This window comes from Bison bison, unplaced genomic scaffold, assembly GCF_000754665.1.
Source record: "Bison bison bison isolate TAMUID 2011002044 unplaced genomic scaffold, Bison_UMD1.0 scf7180017864495, whole genome shotgun sequence".
NCBI classification, from domain to species: domain Eukaryota; kingdom Metazoa; phylum Chordata; class Mammalia; order Artiodactyla; family Bovidae; genus Bison; species Bison bison.
Window position 1 is genome coordinate 1,241,613 of NW_011495054.1, and position 17,134 is coordinate 1,258,746.

At 47.6% G+C, this 17,134-nt stretch overlaps 1 protein-coding gene across 4 annotated transcripts in view; it reads left to right on the forward strand.

Annotated features, from left to right (window-relative positions):
* The window catches only part of NOS1 (nitric oxide synthase 1 (neuronal)), a 195,272-nt gene that overhangs the window by 124,181 nt on the left and 53,957 nt on the right, over positions 1-17,134 (forward strand). For all 4 annotated transcript variants that reach the window (XM_010828540.1, XM_010828544.1, XM_010828541.1 and 1 more), the window contains exons 4-7: positions 10,297-10,425; positions 12,312-12,457; positions 13,758-13,920; positions 15,159-15,250. In XM_010828540.1, the coding sequence (XP_010826842.1) occupies positions 10,297-10,425; positions 12,312-12,457; positions 13,758-13,920; positions 15,159-15,250 (530 nt within the window). The remainder of the gene's footprint in view (positions 1-10,296; positions 10,426-12,311; positions 12,458-13,757; positions 13,921-15,158; positions 15,251-17,134) is intronic.

Genomic DNA, 17,134 nt, shown 5'->3' on the forward strand with positions numbered 1-17,134 from the left:
CTGGAAAATCCCTGGACGGAAGAGCCTGGTAGGCTGCAGTCCATGGGGTCGCTAAGAGTCGGACACGACTGAGCGACTTCACTTTCACTTTTCACTTTCATGCATTGGAGAAGGCAATGGCAACCCACTCCAGTGTTCTTGCCTGGAGAATCCCAGGGACGGGGGAGCCTGGTTGGCCGCTATCTCAGGGGTCGCACAGAGTCATACACGACTGAAGCGACTTAGCAGCAGCAGCAGCAGCAGCAGCACTTTACATCTCAGAGCCTCCATTTCCTCATCTGAAAAATGGGTTATCATGAGGAATCCATGAAGCAGTGGGTACGCAGTGGCCTAGCCTAGAGGAGGCACACAATAGGCATTTAATAAATGTCACTCAAAATGAAATTGAAATCACAGCCCTCGAGTTCAGAACCTAGACATTAGTTCAGAACTGAGACTTACATATTTGTCTCAGTGTCCAGAAACAAGCTCCAGACACAGACACATACGTGGTAGTCGGCATACCGTGATATTTGGGGTTCTGCAGAATCATGCACAGACATTCCATGCTGAGTGCCCCCTGCCTGGCTCCAGCACATTCCATCAGCCGCATTTATGTTGACTCCTTGGGGGCGCCTGCTCACAGCCCCTTGTGCTAAGCCTGTCTCTAAGTACTTGAGAGACCTCCTCTATTTTGAACTTCATTTCTCTCTGTGAGAAAGTGTCCCAGTCCCTACTAGAAGCCTTGATTAAGCCCTTTTCTGCCCCCAACTGTATCTGGCCAGGTATCCTTGGCCTTGATCTGGCTCATGGCTGAAGTGAGACACTCAGGTCAGATTTTCCAAAAAGGATGTTCCACCCCTTCCTCCACCTGTTTGAGGGTTCCTGGAACACCCTCAAACAGGCACAAAGGGATGCTTTCCAGGAATTTATATTGAACAGAGTCCCTCAGTTCCCACTGGCACAGAATCCCATTCTTGCTGATGTTTCACATCCCTCCACCTGGACCATCACCTGCCTAGTGACCTCCTCGGTCTTTACAGGTCACTTAGTCAGGGGACCAGCCTTCCATGTCCTTCCACCTGTTCCCGTCAGAGGCAGGGTGGAACCAGGAAGTGGGGCCTGAATTGACAGGTGTTTGGGTTCAGCCCTGCTGGAATTGCCACATATTTTGCTGTTTAACAGTGAGCATAGTCAATGCAGGGGCTTCCCAGATGGCACAGTGGTAAAGAATCCGCCTGCCAATGCAGGAGATGCAGGAGACCCAGGTTCCATCCCTGGGTCTGAAAGGTCCCCTGGAGAAGGAATGGCAACCCACGCCAGTGTTCTTGCCTGGGAAATGCCATGGACAGAGGAGTCTGGTGGGCTACCGTCCATGGGGTCGCAGAGTTGGACACGACTGAGTGACTGAGTGACTGAGCATGCATATTCAACGCAGGCTGTTTGAATGTTGTCCGAGAAGGACAGTGACATTCTGGTTTGGGAATCAGTGATAGCACTCTGTATGCTCATTTATTGCTTCAAACCATATTCAGATTCTTTCCCTCGATCAAAGTCATTTTTTCCTTCCTCTCTTTACAAATGGATATCAGTTGTCAAAACTCCCTTCACACGGAGATTCTCAGAGGCCCACAGAGCCACAACCCACTTCTATTTTCTAAGGGTCCCAGGATGTTTTACAAGGTAAAAAGTCCAAAACATAATCACAAAGCTTGTTGTGCATTTTTTTTTAATTAAAAAAAATTTTTTTGGAGTGTAGTTGCCTTACAATGTTGTGTTACTTTCTGCTGTACAGCAAAGCGAATCAGCTCTGTGTATACATATATCCCCTCTTTTTTAAATTTCCTTCCCATTTAGGTCGCCACAGAGCATTGAGTAGGGTTTATACAGTAGGTTCTCATTAATTATATGTTTTCTACATAATAGTGTATATACATCAATCCCAATCCCCTAATTTATCCCACTCCCCCCTCCCCCATGGTATCCATAAGTTTGTTCTCTACATCTCTGTCTCTATTTCTGCTATACATTTTAAGTATTTACATTTATCAGTTTAATGCTTTTAATAAACACACACAGTACAATGCAATATAAGAGGGATGGGCCCCAAGATAATCACAGGATTTCTCAAAATTAATTCATAATGCACATGTACATTCTGATCTGGTAATGGAGTCAGGTTTAAAGTTGTCTAATAATCTAATTATCTTGTGAGATCATCATGACTGTAAGCATCACTTCATTTGGAGAAAGCATCAACAATCTAACTTAAAGACCCTTTGGGTCCAGTGGTTAAGACCCAGTGCTTCTACTGCTGGGGGCATGAGTTCAATCCCTGGTTGAGGAACTAAGATCCTGCATGCCACAGGATGGCCAAAACAAAATCCTCATCTCCAGAGGCTCTTGTCTGTGAACCCCAAACCATGATGAGTCTGACTCCCAAGCACTCCCTTCTGTAACCATCCTCCATAGAGAACATGGACCATTGAATAGGGGGGAAAGAGAGTGGAGGGGTGAAGAATAAGCGATTTCAAGCTTCTGTGGAGTTATTATAAAGAATGAATCACTTTAGAAATCATGCTTTGAATACACTACAAGGAAATTATACTCCAGGGTACTTAACACTGTTGGTTAAGTTTTATAAGTAGCAATTTTTTAATTGCATGGATGGGTGCGTACCTGCTGATTTGCAGGCCCATGGCTCTAGAACCTGAGCTGCCACAGCTCCTAATAGTTATGCTCACTGCTCTAAAAGGTGGTACCCACAGATTGGAGCAGCACTGCCTGGAGCTACAGTGAAGGGGCTGTGGCATGGTGTGTGGCATCTGGCCCCTGGTGTGGATGGCCCGCTGCCCGGCTCAGCCCCAATGTGCTGCCCTCATTTTAGGGCAAGCCAAGCAGGGCAAGAGCTGCAGGCCTCAGAGGGAGGAGCTGGCGCTGGTACCAACAGTGAAAGAAATAGGAACGGGCTCGCTTTGAACAGCTTTGGGCCTCAGCTCCTGGATTCATCTCCTCGAGCTGTTTTCTAGAGGAAGCACCGTAAACTGTGTGGCTTCAACAATCAGAATTTATTGTCTGAGTCTGGAAACACAAAAGTCTGAGATCAAAGTGGCTACAGGGCTTGTTCCTCCCGAGGGCTGTGAGCAAAGGTTCTGCTCCAGGCTCCTCTCCTTGGCTCATAGATGACGGTCTTCATGTTCATGTGGTGTTCTCCCTGTGTACACGTCTGTCTCCTAATTTCCCCCTTTTTGTAAGGACACAAGTCATATTGGATTAGGGCCACTTTAACGACCTTATTTTAACTTAATTGCCTCTTTAAAGACTCCAAATAAGGTCACAGTTGGAGATCCTGGGGGTTGGGCCCTCAACATATGAGTTGGAGGGACATCCTAAGATGCTCTGTGGTACACAGGTACCTCCCTCCCTCCCTTCTGTCAAGCTCTTGTCCCGATCTCATTGTGAACCTTCTGCCCACAACTGAAGGAGGACAGGGTGCCTGCCCTCTCTTTTTAGACCACCAAGATTCTGATGTCTAGTGTCTGTCTGCCAGCCTTAAAATCCTCCACATTCCCCTCACCTCAGCTCCTTACGTCCCAACTTCTGCTAAAAGCCTCACATCCTCCCACTTACCCAGATGGGAAGCCTCGGCGTCAATGTTGACTTGTTCTTTTCTCTCCCATCCTCTCAAGCCACAGAGCTCTTGTCCTGCTCCTGACACCCCAACTCCCATCTCCTCCCTTCCTGTCATCTGCTACCACTGCTGTATTTTCCACTCTCCTGGCCTCTCACCTGCACTGGTGCAGCAACCCCCTCCTGGGTCTCTCAGCCTTCACCCTCTCCCTCCTACAGTCCTTGCACTCATGTATGTCCTAAAATGGCTTTGATAAGGCCACCCTCTTCACCAGGCAGCTTCAGGGGTTCTCACTGTCTACTCATTCAAGGCCAAAGCTTTCAGCTGAGCATTTAAGGGACTCCACAATTTAGAAATACATTTAGATCTTATGTTAAATAGCTCAGGCGGCCATTATATATACCACAGACCCAGCAGCTTAAACAATAGAAAATTATTTGTCACAGTTATGGAGGGTAGAGATCCAAAGTCAGGGTACCAGTGTGGTCACATTTGGTGAGGGCTCTCTTCCTGGCTTGTAGACAGCCACCTTCACTGTGTCCTTAAACAGCCTGTGCATGCAGAGAAATAGATGTCTGTTCCCATTCATATAAGACCACTAATCCTATCAGATTAGGGGCCCACCCTTGTGACCTCATTTAACCTTAATTACCTTCTAAAAGCCCTATCTCCAAATATGTCACAATGGGAGTTAGAGCTTCAACATATGAATTTGAGAGGATACAGTTCAGTCCATGCTGCTACTGCTGCTGCTAAGTCCCTTCAGTCATGTCCGACTCTGTGTGATCCCATAGACGGCAGCCCACAGGCTCCGCCGTCCCTGGGATTCTCCAGGCAAGAACACTGGAGTGGGTTGCCGTTTCCATCTCCAATGCATGAAAGTGAAAAGTGAAAGTGAAGTCGCTCAGTCGTGCCCGACTCTTAGCGACCCCATGGACTGCAGCCTACCAGGCTCCTCCATCCATGGGATTTTCAAGGCAAGAGTACTGGAGTGGGGTGCCATTGCCTTCTCCGACAGAACTTTGAGGTCTACAGTTCAGTCCATAGCAGACCTCAAATGTTTGTTGAACAGGAAGTGTGTGCTTGGCACTGCTGCTGCTGCTAAGTCGCTTCAGTCGTGTCTGATTCTTAGCGACCCCATGGACTGCAGCGCACCAGGTTCCTCCATCCATGGGATTTTCCAGGCAAGAGTACTGGAGTGGGGTGCCACTGCCTTCTCCAGCTTGGCACTGGAGGTAGAGCAGAGTGAATGATGTGTCGCAAAAAGTGGTATCTATATACAAACATCTATAAAGATATATGTATAAAGAAGGTATGATGTGTGTACACACACACACACACACACACACACACACACACAATGGAATATTACTCAGCCATAAAAAGGAATGGAATTGGGTTGTTTGTAGAGATGTGAATGGACCTAGCTAAAGACTGTCATACAAAGTGAAGTAAGTCAGAAAGGAAAAAACAAATATCGTATATTAACACATATATGTGGAATCTAGAAAATTATAGAGATGATCTTATTTGCAAAGCAGAAATAGAGACACAGATGTAGAGAACAAATGTATGGATTCCAAGGGGGAAAAGGAGTGGGAAGAATTGGGAGATTGGGATTGACATATATACACCACTGGTAAAGAACCCGCCTGCCAATACAGGAGACATAAGAGATGCAGGTTTGATCCTTGAGTCAGAAAGACTCCTTGGAGAAGGGAATGGCAGCCCACTCCAGTATTCTTGCCTGGAAAATCCCATGGACTGTAGCCTGCCAGGCTCCTCTGTCCAGGGAGTCTCAAAGAGTCAGACACCACTGAGTAACATTTTCACTTTCACATGTATAAAACAGATAACTGATGTTTAAGTTAATGGAGACCTAAGTAAGATAGATTCGCTTTCAGCCACTGGAATTCAATCCTTTTGATCAGGAGTCTGCAAAGTTTTCCTGGATAGGAGGCAATAGGATATATATGTGACTTTGTGGGCCATTCCATCTGAATCTCCATCTCAACTACCTCCCCTCTGCCATTGTATCTCAAAAGCAGCCATAGACAATATGGAAACAAATGAGGGTAGCTGGGTGCCAATAAAACTTTATTTACAGACACTGAAATTCAAGCATCATATAACTTTCACATGTCGTGGAGCATTATCCTTCTTCTGACTGTTTTATTCAACAAGTTTAAAATGGGAAAACCATTCTTAGCCCATGGGCTATACCAAAAGAGAGGGTAGACCAGATGTGGCCCATGGGCCACCATCTGCAAACCCCTGCTTCAGAGCATGCAGCTGTAAGATGCTGCTGCCAAGAGAGTGGGGATCACAGTAGAACCTAGAACACAAGTCCATAGCACACAGTAGGTACTCAGTGTGTATTTGCTGAAAGAAAGAAGGAAGGGAGGCATGGAGGGGGTGTGGAAATCAAGTTGCCAGGGATCCTACAAGCTGAATTCCTGGCTCAGAGCCCAAGGCTGACAACACCTCACCTGCTGTCTCCTCTTGGGCTGCAAGATCATTTTCTTCCGTTTCCTCAGGACCTCTCTAAAGACTCACAGAGTGAATAGGTGTTGACAAAGCCTTTGAAACGCCCAGGAGCTCAGAGCATGCTTTGTCAATTTAGGAGCAGGCACCGAGGAGTCCTCCTGTTGAACCCACTGAAGTCGAGTCAGTGTCTCCCGCCACCTGAAAAGCTTCCATTGTCTACCCTGAACACAAATCCAGGGAAGAACGCACTGCGTTCCCAAGCCTGCTCGTGCCCTGTCGCCAGCCTAACAACCCACAAGTGCCACTATCCTGAGTTTTTAGACCAAGCACTTCAGTTCCCACTCAGAAAAGTCATTTGCATCCCCCACGCCAGGCCCCCGACTGCTATATTAATCTCCCCATTTGTCCCCTCCTGAGTCATCTAATATTACTGCTGGCTAATTAAAACATCAAAACCCAAGTACAACAGCCCTGCCAGAGGCCTCCTAATGCCTGGTTTCAAGTGTGCCCTTCACACAGCCCAGGGCAGAGGGTGGCACGACTCATGCCTGGGCCCCCAATTAGTTGTGGCCACCCCTCGCACATCTGGACCCTCAACAGATAGCCTCTTTGATCGTCTGTATCTCGCTCCATCCACCCTGCCTGTGAAGACTTCCAGCTTCCTCCCACCTTGTCAGGCTCCCCCCACCACTGCCTTCTGCCCATCTGTCACCTCCACAGACTCTGGGCCTGACCCCAAATGCCAACACCACGTCTGTTATCCCCACTCTGGGATTGCAGCTGCTCCTCAAACTCTGGGGTATCAAGAGAGGGTTTCTTTACTGGCTAAGTGATGCCCAGTATTTAGGGAGGATGGCTAGGATGCCTCCCATATGGACAAGGGAGGATTTTATTTTCCTAAGGATGCAGATTGCTGGCATGATCAGAGGAATTTGTCACCACAAAGGCCCACCTAGAGGCAACCTCCATCACCTGGACATCTGCTGGGAGAGATGGGAGTGGGAATAGAATCTTAAATAAAGAAGTTCAGGATGTCTAGACAGGCCTTCAAAGAAAGTAGAGTCGTCTGTACATGGCTTCATGTGGGGACATAAGTAAAAGAACTTAAGAGTTTAGGAGGGTAGAAGGGCAGATAGGGAATGGAGGGAAGAATTTGTTCAAATCCTTCTCCTGCTCCCAGGGTGATAGTGCAGTAGTAACACTTAAAGCAGGAGTAGTCATAATGGCAACACTCCAGTGTTCTTGCCTGGAGAATCCCAGGGACAGGGGAGCCTGGTGGGCTGCCGCCTATAGGGTTGCACAGAGTTGGACATGACTGAAGCGACTTAGCAGCAATAGCAGCAGCAGCGGTCATAACAGGGCTTCCCAGGTGGCGTTAGAGGTAAAGAACCCACCTGCCAATGCAGGAGACGTTAAGAGATGTGGGTTCAATCCCTGGGTCAGGAAGATGCCCTGGAGGAGGGCAGGGCAACCCACTCCAGTATTCTGGCCTGGAGAATCCCCATGGACAGAGGAGTCTTGTGGGCTACATCCCATGGGAGTTGCAAAGAGTTGGACACGACTGAAGTGACTTAGCACACATGCACAGTTGTAACAGGACTGCAGGTTGTACTAGCAGTAGAATAATGACACCAACAATGATGAGGAGTGGCTAACATTTAGGAGGCTGTTGCAATCACCCAAGTGAAAGATGGTGGAAGCTTGGATAGAGTGTGACACAGTAGATGGAGAGAATGAGGATTCTGGAGCCATTTAGAAGGCTAAACGGATGGGAGTCAGGGAAGGTCTGGGTGTGGGAGATAAAGAAGATGATGTTCAGGACAGCTCCTTCCTGTGGCGTGCACGGGTGGTGGGTGGATGTTGGTACCCAGCGCTGAGATGAGAGCCACTGGGGACAAGTGGGTCTGGAAGATCATGAGTCATAGCACCTTCCTTTCGTGCTTTGCCCTCGCTCCCTGCACTGTCTGGCAGTCTTTAATGGTGGCATGCTGTCACTTGCCTCCCGTTCCCCAAACTCCAACGTGGTGGCACGGATGCTTTAGCATAGCGCTGCACTGGCAGAAAGGTGGCTGTGCCTCTCACTTCTCTACCAGCAAGACTCTGCTCCCTCTTCTTTACCTGATTAACAGGTCTTGACTTAGAAGTCAAGTGGCCCTGGTCAGATGCCCCTTCTGTGCGCTTTCACAGTCCCCTGCACACTGCCAACATCCCATGTTCTGATACTCATTTCATTCAGTGGTAAGAGTTCATTCAATCATCATCTCCACTGGGCTACATAAACTCCATGAGGGCACAGATCATGTCTGTTGTGTTTGTTACTGTAGCCCTTGCCCTTACTGACTTGCCTGGAACATAGGAGATACTCAGTAAACCTGTGCTGGGTGAATGAGTGAGTGAGTGAGTGAGTGAATTGTACATGATGGCCAAGAGGCAGAGTGGTCAAACAGTGGAGGGCGTGGTTTGAAAGCCAGACTGCCAGGATTTGACTCCTGGCTCCAGTTTATTAGTTCTGCGATCTTGTTCAACTTAGTTAATTTCTCTGTGCCTCAGTCTCCTCATCTGTAAAATGGGGATGATAAGGTGGTTGCTTGGCACATAGCAAGTGTTCAGTGGATGTTAGTTTTCAGTAGTTGTCCTTCAGGGTTCTCTCTGATTTCGGTCCCAGACTTAACCCAATTCAGTCCTAATTCATAGCTCTCTCACTAGCCTGAGCACCTCCATGCTTATGAGAAGTGGATCCTGCCTCCTTTCTGACTTCATCTCCTTTGTATTCATTCACACTCAAACACCCCAGCCACACTGGCCTTCTTGCTGGTCCTTTAAACTTACAAGCTCATCCGTGCCTCAGGGCCTTTGCATGTGCCTTTCCCACCCCCCTCCACTTTTCACCATTACTTCTCTCTATATTGTATTCTTATCACCTCCTGAAATTATATCATCCACGTATTAGTTTACTTATTATTTATCTCCACTTCTCCAAACACAGTGCTCCAGAAGAACAAGGATCCTGACTGCCTTGTTCACCTCAGTGTCCCCAGCACCTAGCAGTGCCTAGCACATAGTAGATGCTCAAGAAATACAATTTGAATGTGTGAATATCCTGGCTCTAGGTCACTGCCCACTATGCTACTCTTTGGCATGAGTGTCACTCAACACTGTCTCATCCTCTCCCCTCCCTTGCTCAGCTGTTGCATCAGGGTATACCTGACGCCCCTCCCTTAGAGCTGCTGATGCTTTTCTGATGCATGAACACACATCTCTCTGGGCTGGTAGACAACCACTCAGAAATACCCAAGAACAGAAGGTGATCCTTATCAGTGAGGCTTAAAATGGATGGGCAACATTTGCCAGCCAGGCCGCTCCCCTCTCACCTACTGGGAAATTTGCTTACGGAGGTGAAGACAAATGGGGGGGCTGAAGATGTTCAAGATGGAAAGGACAGTATGTGCAAAGGCCCTGAGGCAGGGACATGCTTGGCCTTTTTGAAAAAACAGAAACCTGAAATTGGAGGAAGGTATCCTATACTTCAAGGGCTTCCCAGGTGGCACGGTGGTAAAGAATTCACCTGCCAATGCAGGAGACCAGAGTTCAGTCCCTGGGTCAGGAAGATCCCCTGGAGAAGGGAACAGCTACACACTCTAGTATTCTGGCCTGGAGAATCCCATGGACAGAGGAGCCTGGCGGGACAAGCCAAGGGGTCACAAAGAGTCAGACATGGCTGAGCACACTATGCTTCAAACCTTTCTCACTTAAACTTCTTGTTTCCCCAGTATTTGCCCAAAATGGTAAGTTTGGACTAAGGCAGGATGGCCCCAAAATCCAAGTAACTTGACCCAACCTCAGGTTTGATTCCTCAGCCCTGAGGGCTGTTACCATTTGGAGAGACTGACAGTGTTCTTTCAGTCACTTATTCATTCAACAAACATTCACTGAGTCCCAGCTACGTGCCAGACCCTGTGCTAGAGGCCAGAGAGACCAGCTTCTGAGGTCCTGACCCCTTTCCCCTGAGACGTTCTTCCACGGCACCTCCTTCTGTATAGGTAGAGGGACCAGGTCCCAGTCACCTTGCACGTGTCCACCCTAGAGAGTCACAGACAGGTGGTGACTAGGGGCAGATTCCAGGGAGAATACCACCTCTTCCCACCCCAGTGGAGACAATCTTCCTGTGCCTAATATGCCATCTTCATTTTCTCCTCCAGCCGCCTGCCTCGGGAAAACAGTCTCCCACAAAGAATGGCAGTCCCTCCAAGTGCCCTCGCTTCCTCAAGGTCAAGAACTGGGAGACCGACGTGGTTCTCTCTGACACCCTCCACCTCAAGAGCACATTGGTGAGTATCCCAGCACGGGGGGAGACCAGGCTTTTCTCAGCCCCAGCAGTATCCACACATGGGACGGAATAATTCTCATTGTGGGGACCATCCTGTGCATTGTGGAATGTTGAGCATCACCCCTGACCTGGGCCCCCCAGATGCCAGTTGTGACAACCAAATATGTCTCCAGATATTGTTAGATGTCCCCTGGGTGGGAAATCCACCCCCATTTGAGAACCACTGGTAGATACTGGGGGGGAAATCCACCCCCATTTGAGAACCACTGGTAGATACTTAGCTGTGCAAATACTATTTATTTCTGTCCCCTGTACCCAAAAGGGGATTGCTGCTCCTAAGTACATTCTTTTTACATCTCACAATCCAACCACTGATGGAGTTTTGAACAAACCCTTCTTAGTTATCAATCTGTCCTCTAAATTTTTATATATTTTAAAGTCAATCAATCAGTTTCTTTATATTGTAGAAAGCGGGCTTCCCTCATAGCTCAGTCGGTAAAGAATCTACCTCCAGTGCAGGAGACCCGGGTTCTATCCCTGGGTCGGAAAGATCTCCTGGAGAAGGAAATGGCAACCCATTCCAGTATTCTTGCCTGGAAAAATCCCATGGACAGAGGAGCCTGGTGGGCTGCAGTCCATGCGGTTGCAAAGAGTCGGGCGTGACTGAGCAAATAACGCTTGGAGGAATGTTGTATCAGTTAGCTATCACAGTGTAATAAACCACCCCAAAATTAGTGACCTAAAGCAACTACTACTATTATTTTCCAGGACCTACAGATTGGCAGGCTGGTTCTCATGCTTCTGCAGATCTCATGCTTCTTCAGTTATCTGAGGGGTCTGCTCTGGGCAGGCTGAGCTAGGAGGGCCTTGGCTGGGATAAATCAGCTCTGTGCCATGGGGCCTCTCAGCGTCCAGTAAGGTAGCTTGGTCTCCTCCATGCACTGGAGAGAATGAGCAGAAACATATAAGATATCTTGAGGCCTGGAATCAGAATGGGCACAGTGTCACCTCTGCCATTTTCTGTTGGCCCAAACCAGCTCAGATTCAAAAGGAGAGGGAGGAGGCTTCACCTCTTGATGAGAGTTGCTGTAAAGTCACATAGTAAAGGGCATGAATAGATGGAGGGAAAGAATTGGGGCGATTTTCTGCAATCAACATCCCGTGGATCTGCTCAAAAGAGCTATTGTAATCACTTTACTAGTCCTTCCTGATCAACATGGGATCAAAAAATAGTTGGGAGGGGTCTCCACTGATGGCCCAGTGGTTATGACTCTATGCTTCCAATGTAAGGGACATGGGTTCAATCCCTGGTTGGTAACTAAGATCTTACATGCCTCATGGTGCAGCCAAAAAAAAAATTTTTTTAATATTGGGAGATTCAGCATCAATGGTTCTGATTCCCAGAGAATGACAGTCATAAAACCCCTCTCCTCACCCCACCTCACTGAGTAGAGCAAATAATTACAGAACCTTAAAATGCTGGTTAGGGCTTCCCCTAACTCAGATGTGACTCAGATGGGAAAGAGTCTGTCTGAAATGCAGGAGACCTGGGTTCGATACCTGGGTCAGAAAGATACCCTGGAGAAGAAATGGCAACCCACTCCAGTATTCTTGCCTGTGGAGAATCCAGTGAACAGAGGCGCCTGTGGTCGCAAAGAGCTGGACATGACTCAGTGACTAACACACACACTAAAATGCTGGTTATCTTTTCCTCACCTGGGCTAATCACCAGGTACAACAGTGACTGGAAGCTGGTATGTGAGAAATTCACTTTGGGAATTAAAGGCCAGGGAAACTCTACCACGAATGTCAGAGCCAAGGCCACAGCCCTACACATGCCACACCTGGGTGGAACTAAGTGACAGCCCAAACCTCTTTTCCTTCCAGGGAACGGGATGCACTGAGCACATCTGTATGGGGTCCATCATGCTCCCTTCTCAGCAAATACGAAAGCCTGAAGATGTCCGCACAAAAGAACAGCTCTTTCCTCTTGCCAAAGAGTTCATTGATCAGTACTACTCATCAATTAAAAGGCAAGTTCATGTCTACACTGGGGAGCCCCAGTACTGGGTACCGAGACTTCAGGTCCAGCTCTGCAGACAGTTGAACCAAGCCTGAGCAGAGCACCTCTGCCCGCCATGCACAGAGTTTGAAAATTGGGCCTGATCATGCACAAGGGCCAGATCTGGCCCCTAGAAATGTTTTTGTTTAGCCTGAAGAGTGTCTCTTAAATTTGAAACTCTTCAAGCAGTTTTCACACCTGGATATATTCCCTAAAGAAACTCTCACACTTGTTCACAAGAAGGTCAGCATAAGAATGTTCACTGAAGCATAGTTATTATGGGGGAAAAATGAAATTAAGCAACCAGTTGGAAATGACCTCAACTCCATTGTTAGAATGTGTAAGTGAACTGTGGCAGTTTCTGTAAAGGAATATTATACAGCTATGAAAATGAGCACGTTAAAGCTCTGTGTGTTCATGGAAATGAAGCTCACAAATAACTTTGAGCAAAGGGAAGAAAAGAGATACATTCTACTCAATAGATACAGTGTATCTATTATAGAAGATACATTTAGGACAGCACCATTCATAAAAAATAACACTATACATGATTTAGGGGGATATATATTGGGCTGGCCAGAAAGTTTATTCATTTTCCCATAACATCAGAAAACCTGAGCAAACTTTTTAGTCAACCAAATGCTCAAGTGGCAAAAATCTAGACAAAAGCATGAGACTGCTAAATGCCACATTCAAAATAGCAACCACTTCTGGAAAGAAAGTGAGCTATGGTAAGGAGTAGTCCCCAAGGAATTATAAAATATTTTCTTGTTTATTAATGATTTCCCAGGCTTGGGACACAGATGTTCATTATATTATTTTCTACACCTTTTGTGTAGCCTGCAACTTTCCTTAAGAATTTTTTTTAACTTTCTCAAAGTGAATTTATTTAAAAACAAATTTAAATTTTTGTTTAGAAATGAGAAGAGTTCCCTTTAAAAATCAGATGCCCAGTTTCTCTTGAAAGAAGACCTGGCAGTACCGCCCCCGATCAGACAACAGCAGTCTGGAACAGAGTCGAGGCTGCCCTCTGGGGCCTAGTCTCAGGCTGGCCTGTTGGCCACAGTCCCCGCCCAGCCAGTTTAGTCCCATGTTTGGGCCTTTGAAGGCACTTGAATTTGCCGGCCTCTGCTTTATGCACAAACTATCATGTCCGGATATCAGTTCAGACTCTCCGTGGCTGCTGGCCTCCTGTAATAGCTCACTCCTTCTACCAGCCTCTAACTGAGGAGAGAAAGTAATGCTCCTGTGTCCCTTCCCTCTTCCCTCAGGTTCGGCTCCAAAGCCCACATGGAGAGGCTGGAAGAGGTGAACAAAGAAATCGAAACCACCAGCACCTACCAGCTCAAGGACACAGAGCTCATCTACGGGGCCAAGCACGCCTGGCGGAATGCCTCCCGCTGTGTTGGCAGGATCCAGTGGTCCAAGCTGCAGGTGGGCAGTCAGGCTCAGATACTGTGAAGAGCCCCTTGGTGGGCACCGGTGCGGGGGAAATGAGCTTTAAAAGGGGTCAGCTTCTACCAAGGGCCCTTGGTGGCCATGGTGAGCTATCAGATGGTCATCACGGGGTCCCAGATTCTCAGATCATGACCATATCTGGCTTGTAGTCTTGTTTTATTCAGCCAAAGCAATCTTTTTTAAAAACTGAATTTGACATCTCTAGGTAGGGCTTATACTCTCCAGTTTACCACAGACCCCATTCCTCCCTTTTGTCTTACACCTACTTTCTTTCCTTATTTACGTTATTTGCTTACTCCCTGAAAGCATTAGATTCTGCATCTCCTGGTATGATTTTTTTTCCCTTGGAGAATAGTTGTAAATTGGAAATAGATTAGTTATCAGTCTCAGGGGGAGTTTGTCTGATTTGTGTTTGTTTTATTTTTAAGTCCCTATTGCTGTTGTTCAGTCACTAAGTCTTGTATGATTCTTTGCAACCCCATGGACTGCAGCATGCCAAGCTCACCTATCTTTCATTATCTCCCAGAGTTTGCTCAGACTCATGTCCATTGAGTTGATGATGCCATCCAACCATCTTATCCTCTGCTGCCCCCTTTTCCTCTTGCCCTCAATCTTTCCCAGCATCACAGTCTTTTCCAATGAGTCATCTGTTCTCAATAGGTGGCCAAAGTACTGGAGCTTCAGCTTCAGCATCAGTCCTTCCAATGAATGTCCAGGGTTAATTTCTTTTAGGATTGACTGGTTTGATCTCCTTGCTGTCCAAGGGACTCTTAAGAGTCCCTTGAGCACCACAATTTCAAAGCACCGATTCTTCAGCCCTCAGCCTTCTTTATGGTCCAGTTCTCACACCCATACATGACTACTGGAAAAACCATAGCTTTGACTGTACGGACCTTTGTTGGCAAGGTGACAAAGTCTCCCTCACGGGAGATACAGGCAGCCCATTACGAGTCACTCCTCTGCTCAGCATTCCTTTCCCATGGTCACTTACACCCCATGCCTACTTTTAGGGGATTTCTTCCTGGTTTGATTAGCCATGGTTATTAGAATATAAAAAGATAAACACAGGGCGGGGGCTCAGTAATGAAATGCTCACTACCCCTATGGGGCAGCAGCTAGGGTGGGCTCTGGGCTCTTCTCCAATGGGAAGGCTGCGCTGGGCAGGGCTAACGGGGAAAGAGGAGGCAGTCGTTCCCACATTGTACCCCTTACAGGTGTTTGATGCCCGAGACTGTGCCACTGCTCATGGGATGTTCAACTACATCTGTAACCACGTCAAGTATGCCACCAACAAAGGGAACCTCAGGTGAGCCGACCAGCTTGGGGAAAGGGAATCTGGCGTCCCCATGGTGTTGACCCTTGAGTCTGGAGCTGGCTCCCCTGCCATGGAATTGCTCCCCCTCTTTCCTCAGGGCCAGCGCCACGTGGGGAGAGGTGGCCTGGCCTCCTCATTCTGACCTCCACCTGCCTTCTCTCCCGAGAGACACAGACTCCCCTGTGGTTTGCAGTATAGCAACCACAATCATGTTCATCCCACAGTTTAATATCAACCTCTAGAGGAAGCAGGATGAGATGTTTCAGATTCCCAGGAAGAAGAAAACCCCCTTGCTGGTGGTGAGCCGCTTTCACCAGCACCTCCTCTGTTGCCTGGAGCCACCTCCGAGGTTTCCGGGGTTTCAAATGCAACGTCTCTTCCCTGTGCCATGGGGACCACCATTTCTGGTTTCACCAAGCTGAGCCACATCTGGGACTTCTCTGACCTCCCACCAAGAACAAAGCTGCAGGGTGCAGGCCAAAGCAGACAGGCGCTGATGTGAGCTAGTGGCTTCCATGCTGGCAAGTCTCAGCTGGGAGAGGAGCAGCTGAGAAGGAACAGCTGAGGCCCCACAGACAGGCGGTGACACTTGTTAATCATACTTCCTCGGTCCTGCCCCTGCATCTGTTCCCAGCAGCTGAAGACCAGCTTCACCTTGGGGCTGCACAGGACCACTGCAAAGATATTCCCACAAGCCCTTGGGCTGTGCTGAGCTCATCCATGAAGTGGCTTATTGGCATTAAGCATGGTTTTTCTTGGACATGTCTCTTCCTTGAGAAGGAAATTGTGTTTACCACCTGAGCCCACCAGTGAGAAAAGAGCCTGTCATTTAAGGCCTGCTGGGGAAATTAGCATTCAGATCTTTTTCTGAAAAGACCTTGCCCCTCAGAGAACAACAAAGAACCCCCTTCAACTGCATATCCTAAGCGTTAAAGCATGGCCTAGCCAAGGTCTTAGCCTCAAGGAGCTTGTGAGTTATTTTGAAAGTTTTCAAATGATGCTGTGATGGAGTGATTTGGGATGGGGGTCATCAGGCCGGGCAGTGCACCTTTACTTTTTTCAATTTTCTGTTGGTGGAGGTCTAGATGAGACCTTCTATTGATGAAATATTCAGCTGATTTTTTTTAACAAGTTTTAAACTACACATCTGGACACAATGAGAGGCCATAAGAGAATGTATGCCATATATAGAAATAATCTAAAATAAGAGAGGGAGGAAGAGAGGGAGAGAGATGAAATTTAAACAAGACAGGGCATTTGACTTGCCATTTCATGACAAGCTCAGGAGACTTGGGAGACAGGAGGTGTGAAGCTGTCCCGTGTCTCCCTCCGGGCTCATTCTTGCACAGAGTAAGCATCCCATCCCACTGCATGTCATTCTGGAGTTTCTAAACATACTTTTAAAATATGTAAACAAACACACACAAACACGTGTTATCTGCTGCTCAGCCAAACAGCCATGTGTTTTAACACTGGAGGGAAATGCTGACAATTTGACTCAGTCTGTGTTCATCTACAATACGGCACCCTTGCCAAGAGATTCTTAAGAGCGTCTTTGGCCCTCTGTGACTTCACCTTCAGCCTGGGTTCCAGATTCCCCCAAGGTGTGACACACCACTCCCTGCAAAATTAAATGTGATAACGATCTTGTGCAGATAGCAAGATCTAAATGTGCTCACAGAGGAGGCCCTGGGAACCAGATAAGACAGGCGATGCTGTGTGAAGAAGGCAGATTTGAGTTGGGCCTTGAAATCAGGTACATGACAGCAGAAAAGGACTCCAGCCAAGGCAGGGCTCCAGGGCAAGATATGAATGGGAGCAGATCTATGAGCATGGAGGTGGACCTGTGATGTCACCCCCATGTTGACATAAGCC